Genomic DNA, 20,124 nt, shown 5'->3' on the forward strand with positions numbered 1-20,124 from the left:
TCTATGTTGAAAAAATATTTTGTATTCAGACATAGTAGTTACAAGGCTGAAAGTATTTCAACACTTGTTTTAAGAGTGTAGGTGTGTGTGTATTCATGTACAAGTATGTACAGTACTGTGCAAGTCTTAGGCACATATAAAAAAAAATAAATAAAAAAAAACCTTTTTTTTTTTTTTTAAGAGCAAAGCCTTAAAACATAATGAAATTAAACATTTTCTACATAATAAATGTCTATAAAGAGTAGTAAACAGCGAAACTGAACAAAGTCAGTATTTGGCGTGGCAACCCTTTAAAAAGGCATCAGTAGTCATTTTGTGCAGTTGTGTAAGGAATTTGCTGGTAATTTTAAGCATCTATCTTGGATAATCTGCCACTGTTACATTTGCTTCTGATTTTACAGGTAATCCCTGACAGCTTTTATTCTTATGTCTGTTTTTCATTCTGCATTTAAACATCGACTAAAGACCTACCTCTTCATGGAGTACTTAAATAAGCACTTTATTTTTTTAAAAAAAAAAAGGAAATCAAATTATTTTGTTGTCTATGTATTTCTTACTATATTACCACCCCAACAGAGATTTTTAGACTGATAGTACCCTTAGTCCGTGACCGAGTGAACCAGTATCAGGATAGATTTATTGATAGAGAATTCATAGCACTTCTGAAAGTCACTCTGTATAAGAGTGTCTGCCAAATGCCATAAATGTAAATGTCTGAAAAGAGGTGTATTACTTCATGTTAGCTTCTTTACTGACCTATTAACCCATGTTTCCTCTTTACTGACCCATGTTTCTATAATTTAATTTTCTTGTTTGAAAAGTAATGTTTGGAAATCTAAAAGGTTTTTAAAGACAAAAAGTCATAAAATAAATATCTAAGACAAATTCAGTATAAAAGATAGGGTGCTTAAGCCTTTTGAACAGTATTCTTATGTTGTACTCTAATTCTCAACCCCCCACCCCTTACAGGCTTCCAGCACTACCTCCACAGGGCTGATGCGTAGCTTCAGCATGGTCAGTCTATCCTTAAATGCTTTTGCGTGTAGAAATACATACAATTGATACTTACATCCAAAACATACTTTTGTATAGGGTCACAGTGAGTTATATTATTTCAGGTATAGTGAAGCAAAATACGTGTATTATTTCTAATATATATTTGTACTAGGAATTTTGGGGTGGATAAATCATAAATTCAATGGCCAATCCAACAGAAAAATGAATGTTTCCAGTGTACATTACCAACAATAACTAGGCTAAAAATGGTGCCTATAATATTAGAGACACTGTTTAAAATATAATAAATAAGAATACAAGATTTTGAGAATAAAGTTGTAATATTTCAAGAATAATTTTATTATTTGCTAAAAAAAAACACATTCTTAAAGGCCACATCTGTAAAATATATATATATATATATATATATATATATATATATATATATATATATATATATACATATATACATATATATATATATATATATATATATATATATATAGTTTCAGAAAAACTCTCAATATTCTAAGAATGAAGTTGTAATATTTCAAGAAAAAAGTTTATATTTTGAGAATACAATCATCATACTATGACAGAATTATGCATATCAGAGCAATGAAAATAAAGAAATATTTTACAAATTAAGAAATATTTAATCTTCTGGCAAATCAGCACCGGATTATTATTAGTATTAGAAGGGAAGTTAGCCCAGACACATACAGTTGAAGACAAAATTATTAGCCCCCCTAGGAAATTTCAGTTCTTTTTCAAATATTTTCCAAGTGATGTTTAACAGAGTAATGGAATTTTATCACAGTATTTTATATTATATTTTTCCTCTAGAGAAAGCCTTATTTCTTTTAATTTGCCTGGAATAAAATAATTTATTTAAAAAGAAAAAACTGCCAAGGTCAATATTATTAGCCCCATTAAGAAATGATCTGTTTGATTGGCTACGGAACACACCACTGTTGTCCAATTACTTGCCTAATTAACCTAATTAATCCTTCAAGCCTTTAAATTTCACTTTAAGCTGAGGATTAGTATCTTGCAAAACAACTTGTAAAATAATTTGTACTGTCATCATGGCAAAGACAAAATAAATTAGTTTAGACTTGAGAAAAAGAATTGTTAATGATCACAAAGGAGGAGAAGGATATACACGTTCATCAAAGTGTTTTCAAGTGTCAAGAACTGCCGTGAGAAGTATTATCAAGAAGTTTGAAGAGACCCACACAGTGGAGAACAAGACTGGCAGAGGTAGGAAGCGAAAGATTTCAAAAACTTTGGAAAGAAAACTAGTGAGAGAGGTTTCTAAAGACCCAAGAACAACTGCCAAGACACTACTGAATGATTTAGTCAAGTCTGGGATTGATGTCTCAACGAAGACGGTCACTAGAGCCCTGCACAGGAATGGACTGTGAGGTTGCCAACCAAGAAAAACTCCACTTCTAAAGAGACACCTCCAAGCTAGACTGAAATTTGCCAAAGACAACCTGAACAAAAATGATGACTACTGGAAACACGTCCTTTGGTCAGATGAGACAAAACTAGAGCTCTTTGGCCATAGAGATGTTGGCTATGTTTGGAGAAAGAAGGGAGAGGCACTCAACCCAAAGAACACCGTTCCCACAGTGAAACATGGCGGAGGGAGTATAATGCTGTGGGGATGTTTCAGTGCGTTTGGAACTGGGAATCTCGTCAGGGTCGAAGGAAACATGAAAAAGGAAGACTACAAGAAGATTTTGAAAGACAACCTCAGGCAATCTGCAACAAAACTTGATTTGGGTCGACGTTTTGTCTTCTAGCATGATGATGACCCAAAGCATATCTCACTGAAGAACTACCTCCAAATGAGCAAAGTGAACGTCCTTGACTGGCCTGCACAAAGCCCAGACTTGAATCCAATAGAAAATCTGTGACACTGAAGACACTGAAGACCAGAGTCCATACCAGGAGACCAACAAATCTGGAGGAGCTTGAGAGATTTGCTAAGGAGGAATGGGCTGCAACTCCTCAGGAGACATGCCTGAAACTTGTTGAGAACTACAACAAATAACTAAAGGCTGTTATCAAGCAAAAGGGATTCACTATTGTCTATTAACATCAGAGGGCTAATAATTTTGACCTGTAGACTTTTTTTATTCTTGGTTATAATTTTGTTTCTATTTGTTTTACAAACAAGTTTCCTAAATAAACTAGTATCTTTAGAAATGCTGTGTTGAAAAAATTTTCACTCCATTAAACAGCACTTGGTAATTATTTGAAAAATAATGAAATATTTCATAGGAGGCTAATAATTTTGTCTTCAACTGTATCTGCTCGTCCCTGGCCCTTGGGCTACTGATTTTTCTACCCTAAATAGGTTCTCAGTTTTCTTTCTCACCTCATATTCTGTATAAACTTCTGATCACAAACTAAATGAAATACATTTTTCCCCATGCAGTTAAAAATAGTGTTCATGCTTTTATTTACACAACAGTTTTTTTTTTTTTTTTATAATACACATAAATTATATGACTCCTTTATTTATTAAAATGGTTTTGCTGAATAGTGGACCTCTATTTTTGTTCTTAGGCCTCAATATGTGATGCTGGTCTCTATGGGCCATATGGTTCCAGAGCTGTAAGTGTTGCAAATTCCAGTTTTAAATACAGTGTGAAGTATTGGCCAGTGAAATAATACAGAACATATTTTTTGCATGGAAAAGGTTTCAGTTAGCCGGTAAATACCAGTATTTCACCAGTAAAAACTCTGCGGTAATTAAAGATCCTTTCTACGCCTTCTTTTATTTTATAATACATGTCTCTTTAAATGAATATAGATGATATGCTAAAGGAAAAAAGTAATTGTTTAAATTTAGCTATTTAAGCGAGCTGGCACTGGGGGTGTATCACTACCTGCTGCTAGCCTCTAATTCATATAGCCACTGCTGTGGAATCACTGTTTTCTAGCAAATTACAGCTACAGTGGTTGTGTTCAAAATACGAGACAAGAATGAAAATTGGATTCATGTAGTTTGCTAAATGGTTCCCATTTCTCTTTAATATCCATTTTTTACCTGAGAAAGTTAGAGAGCTGACAAAGTTTACCAGACAATGGTGGAACAGTTGATGCTTAAAAGTTTCTTGCTAAAAGCAGGCGATTCTGATCACCCTAATCGAGACAGTGAGTAACATGTTGAGGTCATGGAGACACATGATCCTGTTCTGCCTCAAAGAAGCAGAAATATTGTACATTTGAGAATATGCAGTACAAAGTAATGTTTAGATGCTTCTTTATATACATTTCAGTCTAGTTAAACAAAGATAAATAAAATGTTATTAGCAGCCGTGTCATAAACTGATGTTTTTCATTAGAGGAAAGTTTTCTTGTTCTCGGTTGTTTGTAGCATTCATAGACCTGTTGTTTATTTTATTTATGTTTATTTAAATGTTGACTGTATGCAAAAAATGTTAACTGCACGTGAATTTTACTTGATAGTGTCATTCTTGTATAGCCCAAAATTTCAGCGTTTTCTCACAGCAGTAGTAATTAACATATGACTGAAATTATACTCCAATTTACTCCAAATTGTGCTTAAATTATACTACAGTTATTGTTTGGTAAACTGCATCGTTCCTGGGCACCGTGACTGACACACAAATTCCTAGCGGAAACTCTGGCATGGAGATGAAATTTGTATTTCAAATCAAAAATTAAGTGCTAGTTTGTGCCAATACCTATGCAAGCTGACTTTGTGTACTTAAGAAGACATTCATCTTCTTATATGAAACCAGTTTCATAAACAACATGAATGAATGTTGTATATTCATTACTGTCCCAATACTTGAACTTTTCACTGTACAAGATTATCTCAATCTTCTAAAATAAGGCCCCAATTTGGAGGCAGTCTGAATGGGATGCTTTTATTTACAGACATCTGAATGCAGCTGGTGCTCTTCTGGTGCTAGCTCCACCCGCAGTAGTCCAGTGGTAAGCACTTTGCACCATGCATTAACTCCCACATGCCAAACCAGCATGTAGCTATGCATAACGAACGTCTCTAACATGTGGCAGTAGGTTACAGGTTTTGTGTATTTTGTCTTTAAGTGACAAGAAGCTATAGCTCGGCCAGGATGTCTATAGGGTCCATAGATTCCCAAAATTGCAGTGTTCTCACATAACTTTGTTATTATATTAATGCATAAGACTTAATAGTTGCAAAGATTATTTGCATGACTTATATCAATTAGTTATTATGAATATTTTGCAAGTATCTCTGAAGAGAAGCCAAGAACAAGTGTGTTTTTGTTATGGTATACATACTTTTGTTTTAGTCTTGGAATACATGCTGTTGCAGAGTCTTTACATTAACTAAGAAACATGCTTCTACACAGAGCCTTTAAATTAAAACTAAAGGGTTGTTTAGAATTATGTGTTTGTACAATCTGAAAACACACCAGGGCACAATTCAAATGGACTGCATTTGTCAAAGCACCCTTAAAGTTCAGTGAGTGACCCATGCTAGAATGATTGTTATTTTTTTTTTTATGATATTTTTTTCAATCTCCAAGTCCTCTTCTGATGACGATTCTGCCAGCACTACATCTCAGGATCACATCAAACATGGAAGGAGGGATAGTGTGGTGAGCTAACTACGACCCCAGACCCAATTCCTTGAACTTGACAAACTTGCTACCTTTTTTGTTTGCATTCTTGCTCATTTAAATTTTTTACCTTATAGTCATCTGAACTTTCTGACATGAGTGAGACTGCCGCTGACTATTTCAGCCGTTCAAACCGCAGAGGTAGTATTGTTTCTGATCTAGATGATCTGAGCATCCCAGATCTGGACATTGTAAGTTACGGCACAGTGATCTGCTGCATGAACTCATTAATGTGTGTCTAACATACGTGCGTGTCTCAAGGCTAAACAATTTTTTTTCTTTTTCTTTTTTAAATGTATGCTACTAAATGTACAGTTTGGATTTCATAATCATTTTGTGTGAATATTTACATGCATATAAATATAATAATTTCACATACAAAATGCCAACTGCCTGAGAGTTATACCACACTTTGCCCCTGCAGTAATGAGATTTGTTAGGTATAACCTGTTTGATGAAACTCTAACGGAGTGTGTCTCAAATGCTTTTGGGCAGCAGAGAATGTAAAGCCTGTTCTTTCTCACTTTTTTGGTTGTGTTTTGGGAAAACAGTATGTTGAGTTGCTGTAAATGTTGGAACAGCTTTGTGATGCATTTTACACAACCCCTAAACATAACTTGATCCACTTTTCTCTTCTCATTTGCAGGCAGAATGGGGCAGCATTTTTAAAATTTTAATTAGAAACAATCTGATGACAGTTTCTTTTTCCTTCTAGTTGGACGAAAAAAGTGACAAGCAGTACTCAGATTCCTTCAGTCGGGTGAGTATATGAACACTGATGCTGTTTAGTTGAGGTGACAATGTTTGTGTCTGTGATCAGGAGCCCTATGCATAAAACCCAGACATGAGACTAAAGCTACGGTTTATGTGCCTATTCCACAATTCGGTGGATCTCCAGGGCTTCTGTCTGGGATAACTTCCACAGTCGCTATGATGTTAAGACTGTCTATGATGAAGAATCCATTCTGCAATTATGGCGCCCTTAATAAAGATTTGCATTTGGCTTTTTGATGTAAAGGTCAACTCTGTGCAAATATTCACCTTATCTTTTAAACTGGCACCAAAATCTATATTTAATTTTGTTTATTCTCAGTTTATTATTACGGAGCCAAGTACTAAAAGTGCTTAGTTTCTTCTTGTTTTTCTGCTTATTAGGGGCCCAAGCATGTAGTGCCTTGAACCCTATTGTTTTTGTTTCTTCTTGTTATTTTTCTTCTTCTTCTATCACAAACTGAGTAACCTACAGTAAAAATCATTTTTGCTGGATTCCTTGAGTTCTTCCATACAAAAAAAGGCTCATGAGCCATTTAAATCCACTCATGTACACTTATTGCAAAATGTACTTTTGTGAACTAGTCCTAGGATTTTTAGCCTATATTCAGAAAATGTATGTCCTCTTAATCAGTAGAAGGTGAACTTCAATAATTATTGAAAACTTGTTGACATTTGTGAAAATATATGGCTTCAACAATCAATTAATCAATCAATCAATTCTTATGAGGCAGAGCCAAATTTACTCAAACAGCTGTCGCTTGTGATGTGTTGCATGGATTCACACATAACTTAAAGGCATACACAGGACAAGATTCTGAGATCATATGCAAAGTTTAGGGCATGGTCATACATAGGGGATGGAGCTAAGGTCAGATAACGCCTAAGCTGAAATTTGGTATGCTGCGTTGAGGTGAGAATATTTACAGTCGCCTCCGAAAGTACTGGAAAGGCAAGGCAAATGCTTTTGGTTTTGCCATACACTGAAGACAGTTGGGTTTGAGCTCAAAAGATCAACATCAAATGATCAAATTTCAGATTTAATTTCTAGATGTGTTAAACAGCTTAGAACATGGCACCTTTTGTTTCAACCCACCCATTTTTCAAGTGCTCAAAAATATTGGAACATGTGCCTGATGTGTTTCCTGTTGCCCAGGTGTGCCCTGTTAGATTTATTATTTAAACAAGTAATAGCTCTGCATGTCTACCCTGGGTTTTGCCTGTGAAGACTGCATTAGTTGTTAAAAAGGATAAGCAAATATGAAGACCAGAAAGAGGAGAAGTTGTGCAAAGACATGTTTCAGGCTAGTGGGCTAAAAATGTGTCTGTGGCTAGCAGTAAACAATGGGGAAATGAGTTACTCAATTTGCAATATGTACAGTAGTTCGGAATTTACCAGCTGATGTTACAAAAATATCAATGGTAATTCATCACTCAAATGGAATTACACACACACCTGCTGTTGAAATAATATTTTTAATTAAATTTTTATATGTACAAAGCTTTTAACAATGGACATTGTCATATTTATTTATTTATAAATATAAATATACAAATATATAAAATTAAAATTTTTAAATGTATCCCTAATGAGCAAGCCAGAGGTGGCGGTGGCAAGGTAAAATTTCCTCAGACCATATGAGGAACAAACCTTGAGAGGAACCAGACTCAAAAGGGAACCTTTCCTCATCTGGATGACACCAGATAGTGCAATTATAAATAATTCCCTTCTGTAACTGTGTGCTATATAGTCAAAAAGTGCCATTGTGTAACCAGGAATTTCATTATAGTTTTAACATGAAGTCTGTTTTGTTGAAGGTATCAACTGTTTAGTGATGGAGACTTGAGTGCAAATCTGTTTTTGGCAATGGCAGTCCTAAAGCTACCATAGCAATTGCCGTCCTAAGCCACCATAGCAAAACTGTTCATGTCAATAGCAGTCCAAAGCCATCTTTATGGTTTCTAAGTGGTACCATCCACAGTAATCTCATGTATCTTTAGGCTGTCCATATGGGGCCATCCCCAGCAGCAGGGAGTGATGAGAACTCCAACCTGAAGGTGGGCATCAGGATGGATCAGGCAGGTCTGGATAGCAGAAGAGGTCAGGATCACTGGTAAATCAGAAGTAGCATGTGTAGCTCGACAGACAGAGAGAAAAAGAAGCACTGATTATTAGGTATGCTCATTGTCACGTAATGGCCAATGTACATTGTGTGCAGAGTACAAGCAGGGACTCTGGCAAGACTAGCTATGACAGCATAACTAAAAGGGAGAGCCAGAAGGTAACACAGACATGAGGGCGCCCTGGGACATAAAGCGGCCAGTCACTCTAACGTCCACAACATCCAAAGATCCCAGTTCACCACAACACTCGATGCCCAAGAATCCTCCAGATTTGCTCTTTTACCTAAGAAAAAACTATTAACAAAAGGCTTGACTAAACAAATATCTTTTCGGCCTAGACTTACACTGAGACTGTGTCTGAGTCCCGAACACTAATTGGAAGGCTGTTCAATAACTGTGGGGCGAGAAAGCTCTGCTGCCTTCACTATGCGAGGTACCAACAAATAGCCTGCACCTTTTTGATCAAAGTAGGCATGGCAGATAATAAAAGACGAGAAGTTCACTCAGGTACTATGGGGCGAGACCATTCAGTGCTTTATAAGTAAATAGTAGTATTTTATAATGCGAAATTTGATTGGGAGCCACTGCAGTGTGTATAAGATAGGGGTGATGTGGTCATTTCTTCTGGTTCTAGCAAGGACTTTATGCACCTCCTGGACCATTATATTTCTTATCTTGGCAATATTTCTGAGATGAAAGAAGGATATCCTAGTAAAATATATATATATATATATATATATATATATATATATATACACACATATACACATTTTTAGAAGAGTTTCAATTGCTTCTTATCTTTTTGAAAAAACATGTAGGTAAGGGATCTAGCATACAAGCTGAGGATTTTGATGAGGAAGTTAGTGAAATTAGTTTGGTCTCTCGACGGGGCATAAAACATTCTAATCGCTGATCTGATATAGTTATATTGTTATCTACAGGGGTAGTTATCAGATTGTATGGCTTTAAATTTATAGTCTTAATTTTTGCCATTGAAAAAATTCATGAAGTCATCACTACTCCATATTGATGGTGTGCATGTTTCCGTGGTGGTCTTATTCCTAGTTAATTCTTATTTAATGCTACAGTATTAAATAAGAATCTAGGATTATTTTTGTTATCTTCTGTTAAAGTGGAGAGGTATGTTGATAGAGCAGCACTAAGAGATTTTCTACAGCTTATAAGGCTCTCCTTTCATACCATTTGAAATACTACCAATTTAGTTTGACACCATTTACATTCTAATTTTTGAGTGGTATGTTTTAAGGTATGTGTGTGATTGTTATATCAGGTGATGCTAGTGTTTTCTCTCCAATTATTTTTCTTTTAAGTGGATCTACATTATCTAGAGTGTAGTGGAACATTGACTATAAGTGGAACATTGACTTCAGTTACCTGATCAAGTTCTGTGCGGTCAGACGGTGATCCACTTGATAACTCTGGGAGATTATTAATAAAACTCGAAAACAGGAACTATGTCAACAGGAACTACAAGAACTTTAAAGAAGCAGCAAAGACCGCTATGGCTAATGCTATCAAAATTGGATAATTACAGGGTGAGGAGGAGATTAGAGGCCTTTTTGAAACAGCCTGCTGCCCAGAAGTAGATTACTTAGCTAATTCGAAGTTTAGCCAGCTGGTGAAATTAATGAAAGAATTGGAGTGGCCTTTTTCAAACAGCTTAAGACAGACACATCAAACTGTGGAAGCTACTGAAATTAGAAAGATGTGTCAGAAATGCACCAAGCTATTGCAAGCACACTTATGGATGATATTGACAAGTTTGTTCTAAAACATCCAGTGTTCTCCTTAGTACTGAATGAGACAACAGACATCAGTAACAGCAAAATGATGCATTACATATCTGAAGTACATAGCCAACAACAAAATTCAAACAAAATTGTTCAGGAGCTCTGAAATTGGGCAGGTTTAGTTATTTATTTTTTGACCAATTTTAACATATTTGTCCCAAGTAAGGTTCCCCACTACCAAAGAGTTCCATGTCTGAATGCCAGTGGTTTCTTTCTTTTCCAGGACATTCCAAATTGTATTGGCTCTGCTCAATGCTGATTGATTTTCCCTCTTTTCTCAGCTTCAAAATGTCTTGACTTTCTCCCTTAGACAGCTTTCTGGTCTTGATGAGGGTTTATCCCTTTTAACAACAAATGCAGTCTTCACAGGTGAAACCCATGGCTCAAACCAAGAGTAGACATTCAGAGCTGTAAATTGAACATTCAATTTAAACAATCAATTTAACAGGGCACAAGAAACATCTGTCAGTCACATGCTCCAATATTTTTGGTCACTTGAAAAATGGGTGGGTTCATACAAAAAGTAATTTATATCCTGTTTTACAGATGTGAATATGAGGAAATGAAAGCTGAAATTCTGATCTGTCTTCTCATATTCATCGTTTGATCTCAAATCCAAATGTCTTCGGTGTATAGGATAATAATATAATTGGCCTTGCCATTGCAATACTTTTGGAGGGGACTATAAGAGAACCTGAGAGTAAGACTGATTTTGACAGAGCTTTGGGGCTTGCTTTATTCTTTTGCAGACAGTTTTCAGCACTTTTTTCCATAAACTTCACGGAAAATGAGAAACAAAGCACAGTCTCAATAGTTGGCTTCTTTCACCTTGTTCATGTCCAAGTTCATGCTTTGTGTGTGTTTATGTTGTGCGCACGCTTCGTCACCTCAGGCGCTTGGCTCCTACTGGGGAAAAAAAAAAAAAACACTCATAAGTAGGCTGTTGGTAATAACACACAGGTGGGACCAATCATTACTCGCTGGTTCAACCTGCTTTCTCTCTTCAACCACAGCTGACGTTTGACCATGCCTTCGGACTGGGGAGCCATCCGGCCTAGAGCCATCCGTTCCCCTAATGACATCTAAGATGCCCCAGGTCTTGCACCTGTAGAGTAATTCAAATGGGAAGAACCCAGTGTAGGCTTGTGGGATCCTCTCATACTGGAAATAACAGGGGTTTGAGGCACTTATCCTGATTCTGAGCATTCTTATGGACATTATAAATTTATGAATCATGTTTTTAATGAAAAGCCACTTGATTTGAAATCGCTCAACCGGTCCATCTACTGGGGGTGGTAAACACTGCTCTGCTGCGAACTGGGCTTCCCCAGACAGCAAGGGGAGGAGTCACAGAGCCCATTCGTCCTCCGGCCATTCCCAAACAGCTACCACACTCTCAAAAAGCTCAGTAAAGGCTTCCAGATCATCAGTGGATGCCAACTTCATGAGCGTCACATGCTGGCTGGTGGGAGAGGTCACAGCAGGAAAGGTGATGTGCTCCTGAGCAATGGCTTCAAAGCGCAGCTGTTGCTCATTGCACAGGTCAAAAGAGGCTTGTTGTCTGGCTTGGTAGATGCTGGCAAGGGACTTAATGATTTTGCTGAGTGGGGAGATTTCCATGGGGGCATATGAGTCCTCTGCTACTGGAGAACCCAGGGTGTGTGTGTAGGAGGATTTTGTTGGAGCTTCAGGTCTCACTTTATTCTTTTGAAGGCAAGTTTAAGTGCTTTTTTCATAAACTTAATGGAAAATGAGAAGCAAAATACAGTTTCAAAAGTTTTTGGCTTTCACTTCATTCAAGTTCATGCTCCGTGTATGTGTTTTGTGCAGAATCCATCAGCTTTGTCTTTCTCTAGCTCATACAGGACTGTGCAAAAGTCTTTTGGCTATTTTATGTTGCCTGTTGTATAACTTCTGAATTATTGAGTTGAACCCTTTCCTGCGGGTTTCCAAACATTAATTTTCTATCAAGGAATTTAATTTTACAAAAAAAAAATACTTGTAGAAACAAGTGCAATAGTCAAAGTCTTCAGAACAACTGTGGCAGATTCTCCTAGATGCTCAGTAAAACTTACCAGCCAACTTGCTTATAAAACTGAACAAATTGTACCTGAATTCTAATTACTGAAAAAAAAAAAAAGCAGTGGGTTGTCAAACTGAATATTGACTTTGTTTAGTTTGTTACTGTTTACTGCTCTTTATAGTATTATTTTATGTAGAAATGTACAATTTCATTTTTTTGATGGCATCTTTGCTTTATAGTATTTCTTTGGATTTGCCTAAGACGGTACTGCACAGTACTGTTAGTAGGCTGCAGGTAATAATGCACAGTCACTCGTTACCTTCCAGTTTAACCCACCTCCTCTCTATCCACAACTGATGCTCAACCACGCCCCCTCTGGCACAGGGTCCAAGCATGTAGTGCTGGAGCCCTAGTTGTGTTCTTCTTCTACTTCTTCTTTTTCTTTTTCTTCTTCTTCTGATTCCCCACTGAAAAGTATCATACCCACCAAACCATAAGTCATATGGACATTAAACTGTATCAACAGGTAGTACTCCCTCCCGCTGCTCAGGCAACCAAGATGGTGGCACTATAGGGCAAGTGTTTACTTTATGTTTTACTTTAAAGGTTTACTTTCATATCTCAAGAACCATATATCAAAGAACTTTTCACTCAAAATTCTTTTTTAGGGCCCAAGCACTGAAGTGTGCAGGGCCCTGTTGTTTTCCTACGGATTATTTTTATTATTATTATTATTATTATTATTATTCTTTTATTAATCTAAGGGCAGAGTCGTTGGCCATTGGGCCCAGGCAAAGGGTAGCACATGGGCGTGGTGGAGGGGCTCTGCGGCACCCCTTTTACACGGTACATAAACTTGGAGCATATATCGTACATACTTGTACATATATGTACAAAACTCAGTACACACATTGTTCTCATCGACCTGAACAACTTTCTTACTGAAAATCATTAGCTCTGCCGGATTTTCAGGAAGTCGGTCATTTTGGATTTTGTGAAAAGTGTAGGCTCTGAACTTTTAAATACTCCTCCTAGGAGATTCAAGTGATTGTCACCAAACTTGGTCAAGATTATGCCAAGACATTGAGGATGCTAAATCGCAAAGGGATTTTTGGTATCTTGAATGGTTTCGCCATGGCGAGGCAATGAATTTATATCAAAAAAGGGGAAACAGGAACTGTCTCATATCTTCTGCATGCATTGAGTGATTTAGATCAAACTTGAGCTGTATGTTTGGTACTGGGGGCTGATCAAATGGAGGTGGCTATTGTGAGTCACAGTCATAACACCACCAACTGGCAGTAGGAAGTGTGTGAAATACAACAGACTTTGCAATAATCCTCTTATATTTACCCAAATCACCTCAAACTTTGTCAGAATAATGTCAAGACATGGCTGATGTAAAATTGTGACAGGATTCTTGATATCCTAAATAGTGTTGGCGTGGTAACGCATCAAACTTTAATACTCTCTTCTTTGTATATTCAGGTGTTACGAAGCTCTTAGCATGCTTAAAATTTCATGGAAGTTGGCACACATGTCAATTGTTGGTCATTAGGTCTAGGAAAAAAAGCTAAGACATGGGCGTGGAGGGGTGCTCTGTAGCCCACTAAAGTGGTGGGGTCAGTTTCACCTACAGTCACCAAACTCGGTACAGCACAGTGAAAATCTTTTCTTCGCATATCCCAGCTTGATTTGAACCAGACTTGAAAGACATGTTCACAAGGATCTGAGGACATGTCCAAAGGTTGGGGGTGTCGAAGGGTGGAGTTAAGTCAAAATAGCTGTTTCTCAGGAACCAATAGTCCAATTGAACTGATATTTTGTGTGCTGCATCATTCTGATAATTGTAACTGGATTTTTAATGATCACTGAATCACTTCAGAATCCTTTTAGCAGGGATTTCACACAACAAGCATTGTGCTAACATCACAAAACTTGATAAGTATTGTTCATCTATGAATTAATAATAATAATATTAAGAAGAAGAAGAAGAAGAACTGTATATGTAGAATCCTTCATATATAAAATGCAGCTCAGAGTGCTTCACAATGGAAAAGACATAATAAAGTGCTAAAATAATAAAACAATAATGATGCAACACAACATTAAATATGGAAATAAAATATTACAACTAAAATGTCATTAAGAAATAAAAATAATCAAACAGAAAATAAAATATTAAGATTGTTGAGATAAACAAGGAGTTCTAAACATAATATGAGAGGAGTAATTAAAAGCCAAGGTAAATAAATGTGTTTTAAGCTGCATTTTAAATATATTTAGTGAAAGTACCTGACGGATATATGCTGGGAGTGAGTTCCACATCCTGGGAGCATGGACACTAAAAGCAGTTTCATCCATTAGGCATTCTGCTAAATACACAGTGACAATGCCATTAAGAACATTTAAAAACTAATAAGAGCACTTTACCTGTGACATCCAGTATTGATATCAGTGCAGTTCCTTCAGCATAGGAGTAATATGGTCTCTCTTTTTTTTAGTTTGCGTTAGAAGCCGAGCAGCTGCATTTTGTACTAACTGTAATGGGTAAATAAATATATATTTTTTCGGAAATACATAAAAGACAGTATTACAGTAATCTAATATGAGTTTTTCTGGATCTTCTTTAGATGGATGGATGAACCTTTGCAGTGTTCCTCAAATGATAAAATGCAACCTTAGAGAAATTATTGATCATTGATTGGCTCATCTTGTACAATAAATCTTCTCTTTTGTGTTTATCTCCTACAATTAATATCTCCAATTTATCCTGGTTTAACTGCAGAAAGTTCTGCGACATCCAGTCGGATATTTCAAGCATGTAATTAATTTGTTAATTGACTCTTGATTACCCGGTGACATTTATGTAAAAGTTGTGTGTTATCTGCATAACTATGTTCATTTCTCAAAATGCATGAATAAACTAGGCTTTTCCCCAGACTTCTACTAGCCCTAGCTCTGTAACCAGTGGAACTTCAATCTTAAAATTTTTACAGTGAAGGGAATTTTTTTAAAAATTCTCTGCCCCTTAAAAAAAAAAAAAAGAAAGCGAGAAGTCTCAAACCTCAAATGTTCTGCATGAACACTATACTTACTTAGATACCCCCTAAAAAATTAAGACTGAGACTCGAACCCTTCCCATTATAAATTGACCCTAATAGTGGAACTGTGAGCAATTCTGAGCATTACAGTAGGGCTCAAGTCTAAGGAACAAGAACGTGCAAAATATTTATATATATACATATACCTTGTAATGTGTTCTAGAGATCAGTTTTTGTTCCAAGGACCAAAGACCATCTTGAGCCGAGATATTGAGGTTTCTGTAAATAGCTGTATAACAAAAATTTTTTGTGTACCGTGACACAAAGATGGCCATCGTGGTTAAACCAAGTGAAATTATAAAAAAAAATTTAAAAATTAAAAAAAAAAAAAAAGGTGGTTTTGCAATGCCAATACATACAGGTAATCACTCAAAAAAAATTTAAATTAGGGAAATTAAAAATGGTCAAGCCACCTGTATTGGACCACTTGAGTTGGAATGACCCATGAGTCTACCAGGAGGTAACATGTAGAGGGAGAAAAGCAAGGGTCCTAAAATAAATCCTCATAGAACTCCAAATGAAATATCATATTGTCTTGATGAGTGACTTCCCAGTTTAATGGCAGTATTATAAGTAGGAATGTGTTTCTTGAGACTCTCAGGGTGCACTTGTAATTTTGTTTTTCTCCATAGTAATTCAGCTAACTGATGGTTCCTCTTAAGCTGTTTAACCTCAGCTGTCTTCCATGGAACATTCTGAGATGCTGTAAACTTTTTCAATCTTTCAGGAGCAATTAAGTCAAATGAATCTTTTAATTTAGCATTAAATACATAAATAAATCCATGGAAAGAAACAGTGAATTACTGCATTTTGTATATATGTTGGTGTTGAATCATGTTGCGAGTAGGCCATTGATTCAGTAAGCCTTATAAAATCCATTGCTTTAGAATCCTGAGCATTATCAATGTGTAAATTAAAATCTCCAACTAGGAGAATTTTATCATAGCTGGTTGACAAAACTTAAAATAGTTCCAAAAATTCATCAAGGAAGGCTGTATTACTCTTAGTTGGTCTATAAATGACTACAAAAAAGTTGAAAGATTTTCACATTCTACACAAGCAAAATATTCAAAGAACGCAAACTCACCTAGCTTTACATTATCGTACTCAAACACGTCTCTGTACACACATGCAACTCCACTTCCCTACCCTGTCACGTAGTGTGTATAGCAGAGTAATTAGGAGGACAGTCCTCAGTAAGTGTAGCTGTTCCATTTGAAGATAACTATGTTTCAGTGAGAAATATAAAGCCAAGCTCATGGTCAACAATTAGAGCACCAAGAAATTCTGTTTTGTTTTGTAGTGGACCTAACATTTAAAAAAGCGAGTTTAAAGTGTGTCTGTGAAATTAAGGAAGATATAGCTGGTGAGAGTTGAATTTTAATTAAATTGTTTCTGTTTCTGTAATGAAGACTCTCTATAGGTATATTGTCTGAATTGTTCATTATAGGCAGAATAGATTGAATGTCTAATTGTCAGTTGCATACTTTAGAGACAGCAAGAACATACTGTTTGCTAAAACTTGTGTGCCAAGCCTGCTAGGGTGAATACCATCATTTCTAAAGAAAGATGTGTGATTCCAAAAAAAAAGAGTAAAATTCTCAATAAAAGCAGTCTTGTATGGAGTGCATGCATTTTGAAGCCAGCTGTGTAAACTCAATAAGTGGCTAAAATGGCCAATACCTCTCCCCAGTGAGAAGACATTCCCCACACCATTACACCACCTCCACCAGCTTCACAGATTCTGACCCTACCATCTTTGTGCCTCAGCATAACTCAAGATTCATCAGACAGGCTTCAACTGTCCAGTTTTGGTGAACCTGTGCCCACTGCAGCTTCAACCCGACATGGTTTTCTGCTGTTGTAGCCCATCCACCTTAAGGAATGATATGTTTTGTGCATTCTGAGATGCTTTTCTGCTCACCACAATTGTACAGAGTGGTTAAATGAGTTACTGCCTGTCTGTCAGCTAGAACCTGTCTGGCCATTCTCCATTGACCTCTCTCATCAATAAGGTGTTTCTGTCCACAGAACTGCCGCTCACTGGATGTGTTTTTCTGTATTGCATCTTTCTATGTAAACTCTAGAGACTGTTGTGCATGAAAATCTCAGCAATTATAGAAATACTCAAACCAGCCTGTCTCGCAGTAACAATCATGTCACGGTCCCCATTCTGATGCTGTGAACATTACTCAAAGCTGCTGGCCCGTATCTGCATGATTTTATGCATTGCACTGCTGCCACACGATTGGCTGATTAATTGCATGAATGCATTAGGTGTTCCTAATGAAGTGTTCAGTGAATGTATAGGATGAATGAAACATTGTCCCACTTAATTAGTTACATTCAAACAAAGAACTCTCTGCCCTTTGGTTACACCTAACGTACCATCTTTTCCTCTGCCCAGCAGCAGGAAACGTTTATCTTTGAAGATGTGTGTGTCCATTATGTGTGTCAAGAAGTTTAGAAAACTGCTGCACCATTGATATGTGGCTTATGGCATAGTCAAGGCAAGAACATTCGGTCCATTTCTAAGGGCACCATGCCTTGTTCTAATCAGGAGACAGACTGTCTTCTACATGAGGTCAAGTGTTTGTACTTTGCGTAGTGTATTTTATGATCATAAATGAAATTAGAATTCTACATTTATTATTTTACATAGATCATCAAAAAATTCACTCTCAGAATACCAAATTTCATAAAATATTCAGGCAGCAAAGACCATAAGACATAGAAACACCATATTTTCTCATGGTACAGAATACTCAAGGCAAGTAAAAGGGGCATGCATCAGCCTGGTGGTGCTATAGCACACATTTACCCTATGGCACATATCTCATGAACTGTGAATGGTACAGTCAAAATTCTTTTTCTCCTCTTATTCCTTGGCTTCAGCTGAATTCAGCTAGGCCCCACACTAATTTGCCGTGATGGATTTTTTGCTAATTTGCATAATATTCTAAACCTGTTTGCAAACTAGTCCTAGGATTTTTGGCCAATCTTCACAAAATTGATTTCAAACTACTTAGGAGAATGTGAAATTAAATAATTATCAAAATACATGTATAACATTTGTAAACAATATGGCTGCCACACATGAATCTATTAGGAGTGTAATTTACTCAAACAGCTGTAACTCATCAGTGTATGTATGGATTTGCATGAAAATTGTAATATGGTATGCTATGTCAGTGTGAAATTTCGTGTGCTGCATCAATGAAATTTGGTATGCTGCATCAGTGTTCAGCAAGTTGAAATTTGTTACAATGCATCAATGTGTTAACCTCTAATGGATTTTTGATGACGACCTAGATAGTACATGATTCTGAGGTCATATGCAACATTTGGAGCATGGTCATACACTGAGGTGGAGCTAAGGTCAGATAACTGTTTCCCATGAGCTATAAATCCAGTCAAGCTGAAATTTGGTATGCTGCTGCTCTGTCCTAATCTGTAAGGGGATGATGACCAGATTACCTAAAAAAAAAAAAAAAAACAACAAAAAAAAAAAAGAATGTTAGTTTCAGGTAGGGACCTGGTACTATGTCATGCAGCAGTCTCACTGAAATTGGCCACTCGGGGGCGATATTCATGTTTCTTTTACACAAACCATCAAAAAATTGCCTCTTTGGACCATGTAGTGCTGTCCAGTCAAATGAATTATAATTTACATAATATGCAAAACCTATTTTTGCAAACTAATCCTAGGATTCTTGCCATATTTTTACAAAGTTTGTGTCATATTACTTAACAATATGTAAGCTTCAATAACTATCAAAACATGTTGAGATTTGTAAACAATATGGCTGGCTCATGCAAACCAATCCTATTGGGGTGGAGCTTGATTTACTCAAACAGTGGTAACTTGGGACTCGTTGCGTGGATTCGCATGAAACTTGACAGGCGTGTTTAGGACAAGGTTCAGAAGAGGTCCGCAAAGTTTGAAGTTGTGGTCATACGAAGGGGGTTGAGCTAAGGTTAGATAACTGTTTCTTGGGAACCGTAAGTCAGATCAAGTTGAAATTTGGTATGCTGACCAAGAAGAAGAAATCGGAAGAAAACTAAATGAGTTCCAGCACTTTGTGCTTGGACTCCTACATATAGCCGCAAGCACACATCTGCGAGGTACAAGCATGCTTTGCAAATTATGACCTGAAGTGCCCAGTTCTTGTCAAGTTATATGGAACAATAAATAGACCATAGATGAACATACTTACCACGTTTTGTGCCTGTAACTCATGAAACTTAAATGGTTATTTTGGAGGAACCAACTAGAAACTGATTTGAGTTTACTCAATTTGGTCACTGGGAAGCGCTATTTAGTGCCGTCAACTCCAATTTAAGATAATTTGCATAATATGCCAAACCTATTTTTGTGAACTAGTCTTTTTGTGAACTTCACAACATTACGTAACACTGTAAGAACTTCAATAATTAAAAAAATCTAAAACATGGTGAGTTTCATAAACAATGTAGCTGCCACATGCCAGTGAATTTTAGCAAGGCAGAGTTAAATTTACTCAGACAGCTCTAGCGCAAGATTGCTTGCCTGGATTTTCATGAAACTTGAAAGGCATGTTTAGCTGAAGGTTCTGATGAGTCCTGCAAAGAGAGAGTTGTGCTTCTGTCTGAAGTGTGTTGCA

At 36.6% G+C, this 20,124-nt stretch overlaps 1 protein-coding gene across 24 annotated transcripts in view; it reads left to right on the plus strand.

Annotated features, from left to right (window-relative positions):
- Window positions 1–20,124, plus strand: part of lrrfip2 (leucine rich repeat (in FLII) interacting protein 2) — a 113,928-nt gene that overhangs the window by 62,207 nt on the left and 31,597 nt on the right. For 13 of the 24 annotated variants that reach the window (XM_053232588.1, XM_053232585.1, XM_026936128.3 and 10 more), the window contains 6 exons: window positions 970–1,014; window positions 3,577–3,624; window positions 4,918–4,974; window positions 5,556–5,627; window positions 5,726–5,839; window positions 6,364–6,408. In XM_053232588.1, the coding sequence (XP_053088563.1) occupies window positions 970–1,014; window positions 3,577–3,624; window positions 4,918–4,974; window positions 5,556–5,627; window positions 5,726–5,839; window positions 6,364–6,408 (381 nt within the window). The remainder of the gene's footprint in view (window positions 1–969; window positions 1,015–3,576; window positions 3,625–4,917; window positions 4,975–5,555; window positions 5,628–5,725; window positions 5,840–6,363; window positions 6,409–20,124) is intronic. The other 11 variants (XM_034302986.2, XM_034302987.2, XM_026936187.3 and 8 more) reach the window with 3 other exon arrangements.

This window comes from Pangasianodon hypophthalmus, chromosome 3 (assembly GCF_027358585.1).
Source record: "Pangasianodon hypophthalmus isolate fPanHyp1 chromosome 3, fPanHyp1.pri, whole genome shotgun sequence".
Taxonomy (NCBI): Eukaryota; Metazoa; Chordata; class Actinopteri; order Siluriformes; family Pangasiidae; genus Pangasianodon; species Pangasianodon hypophthalmus.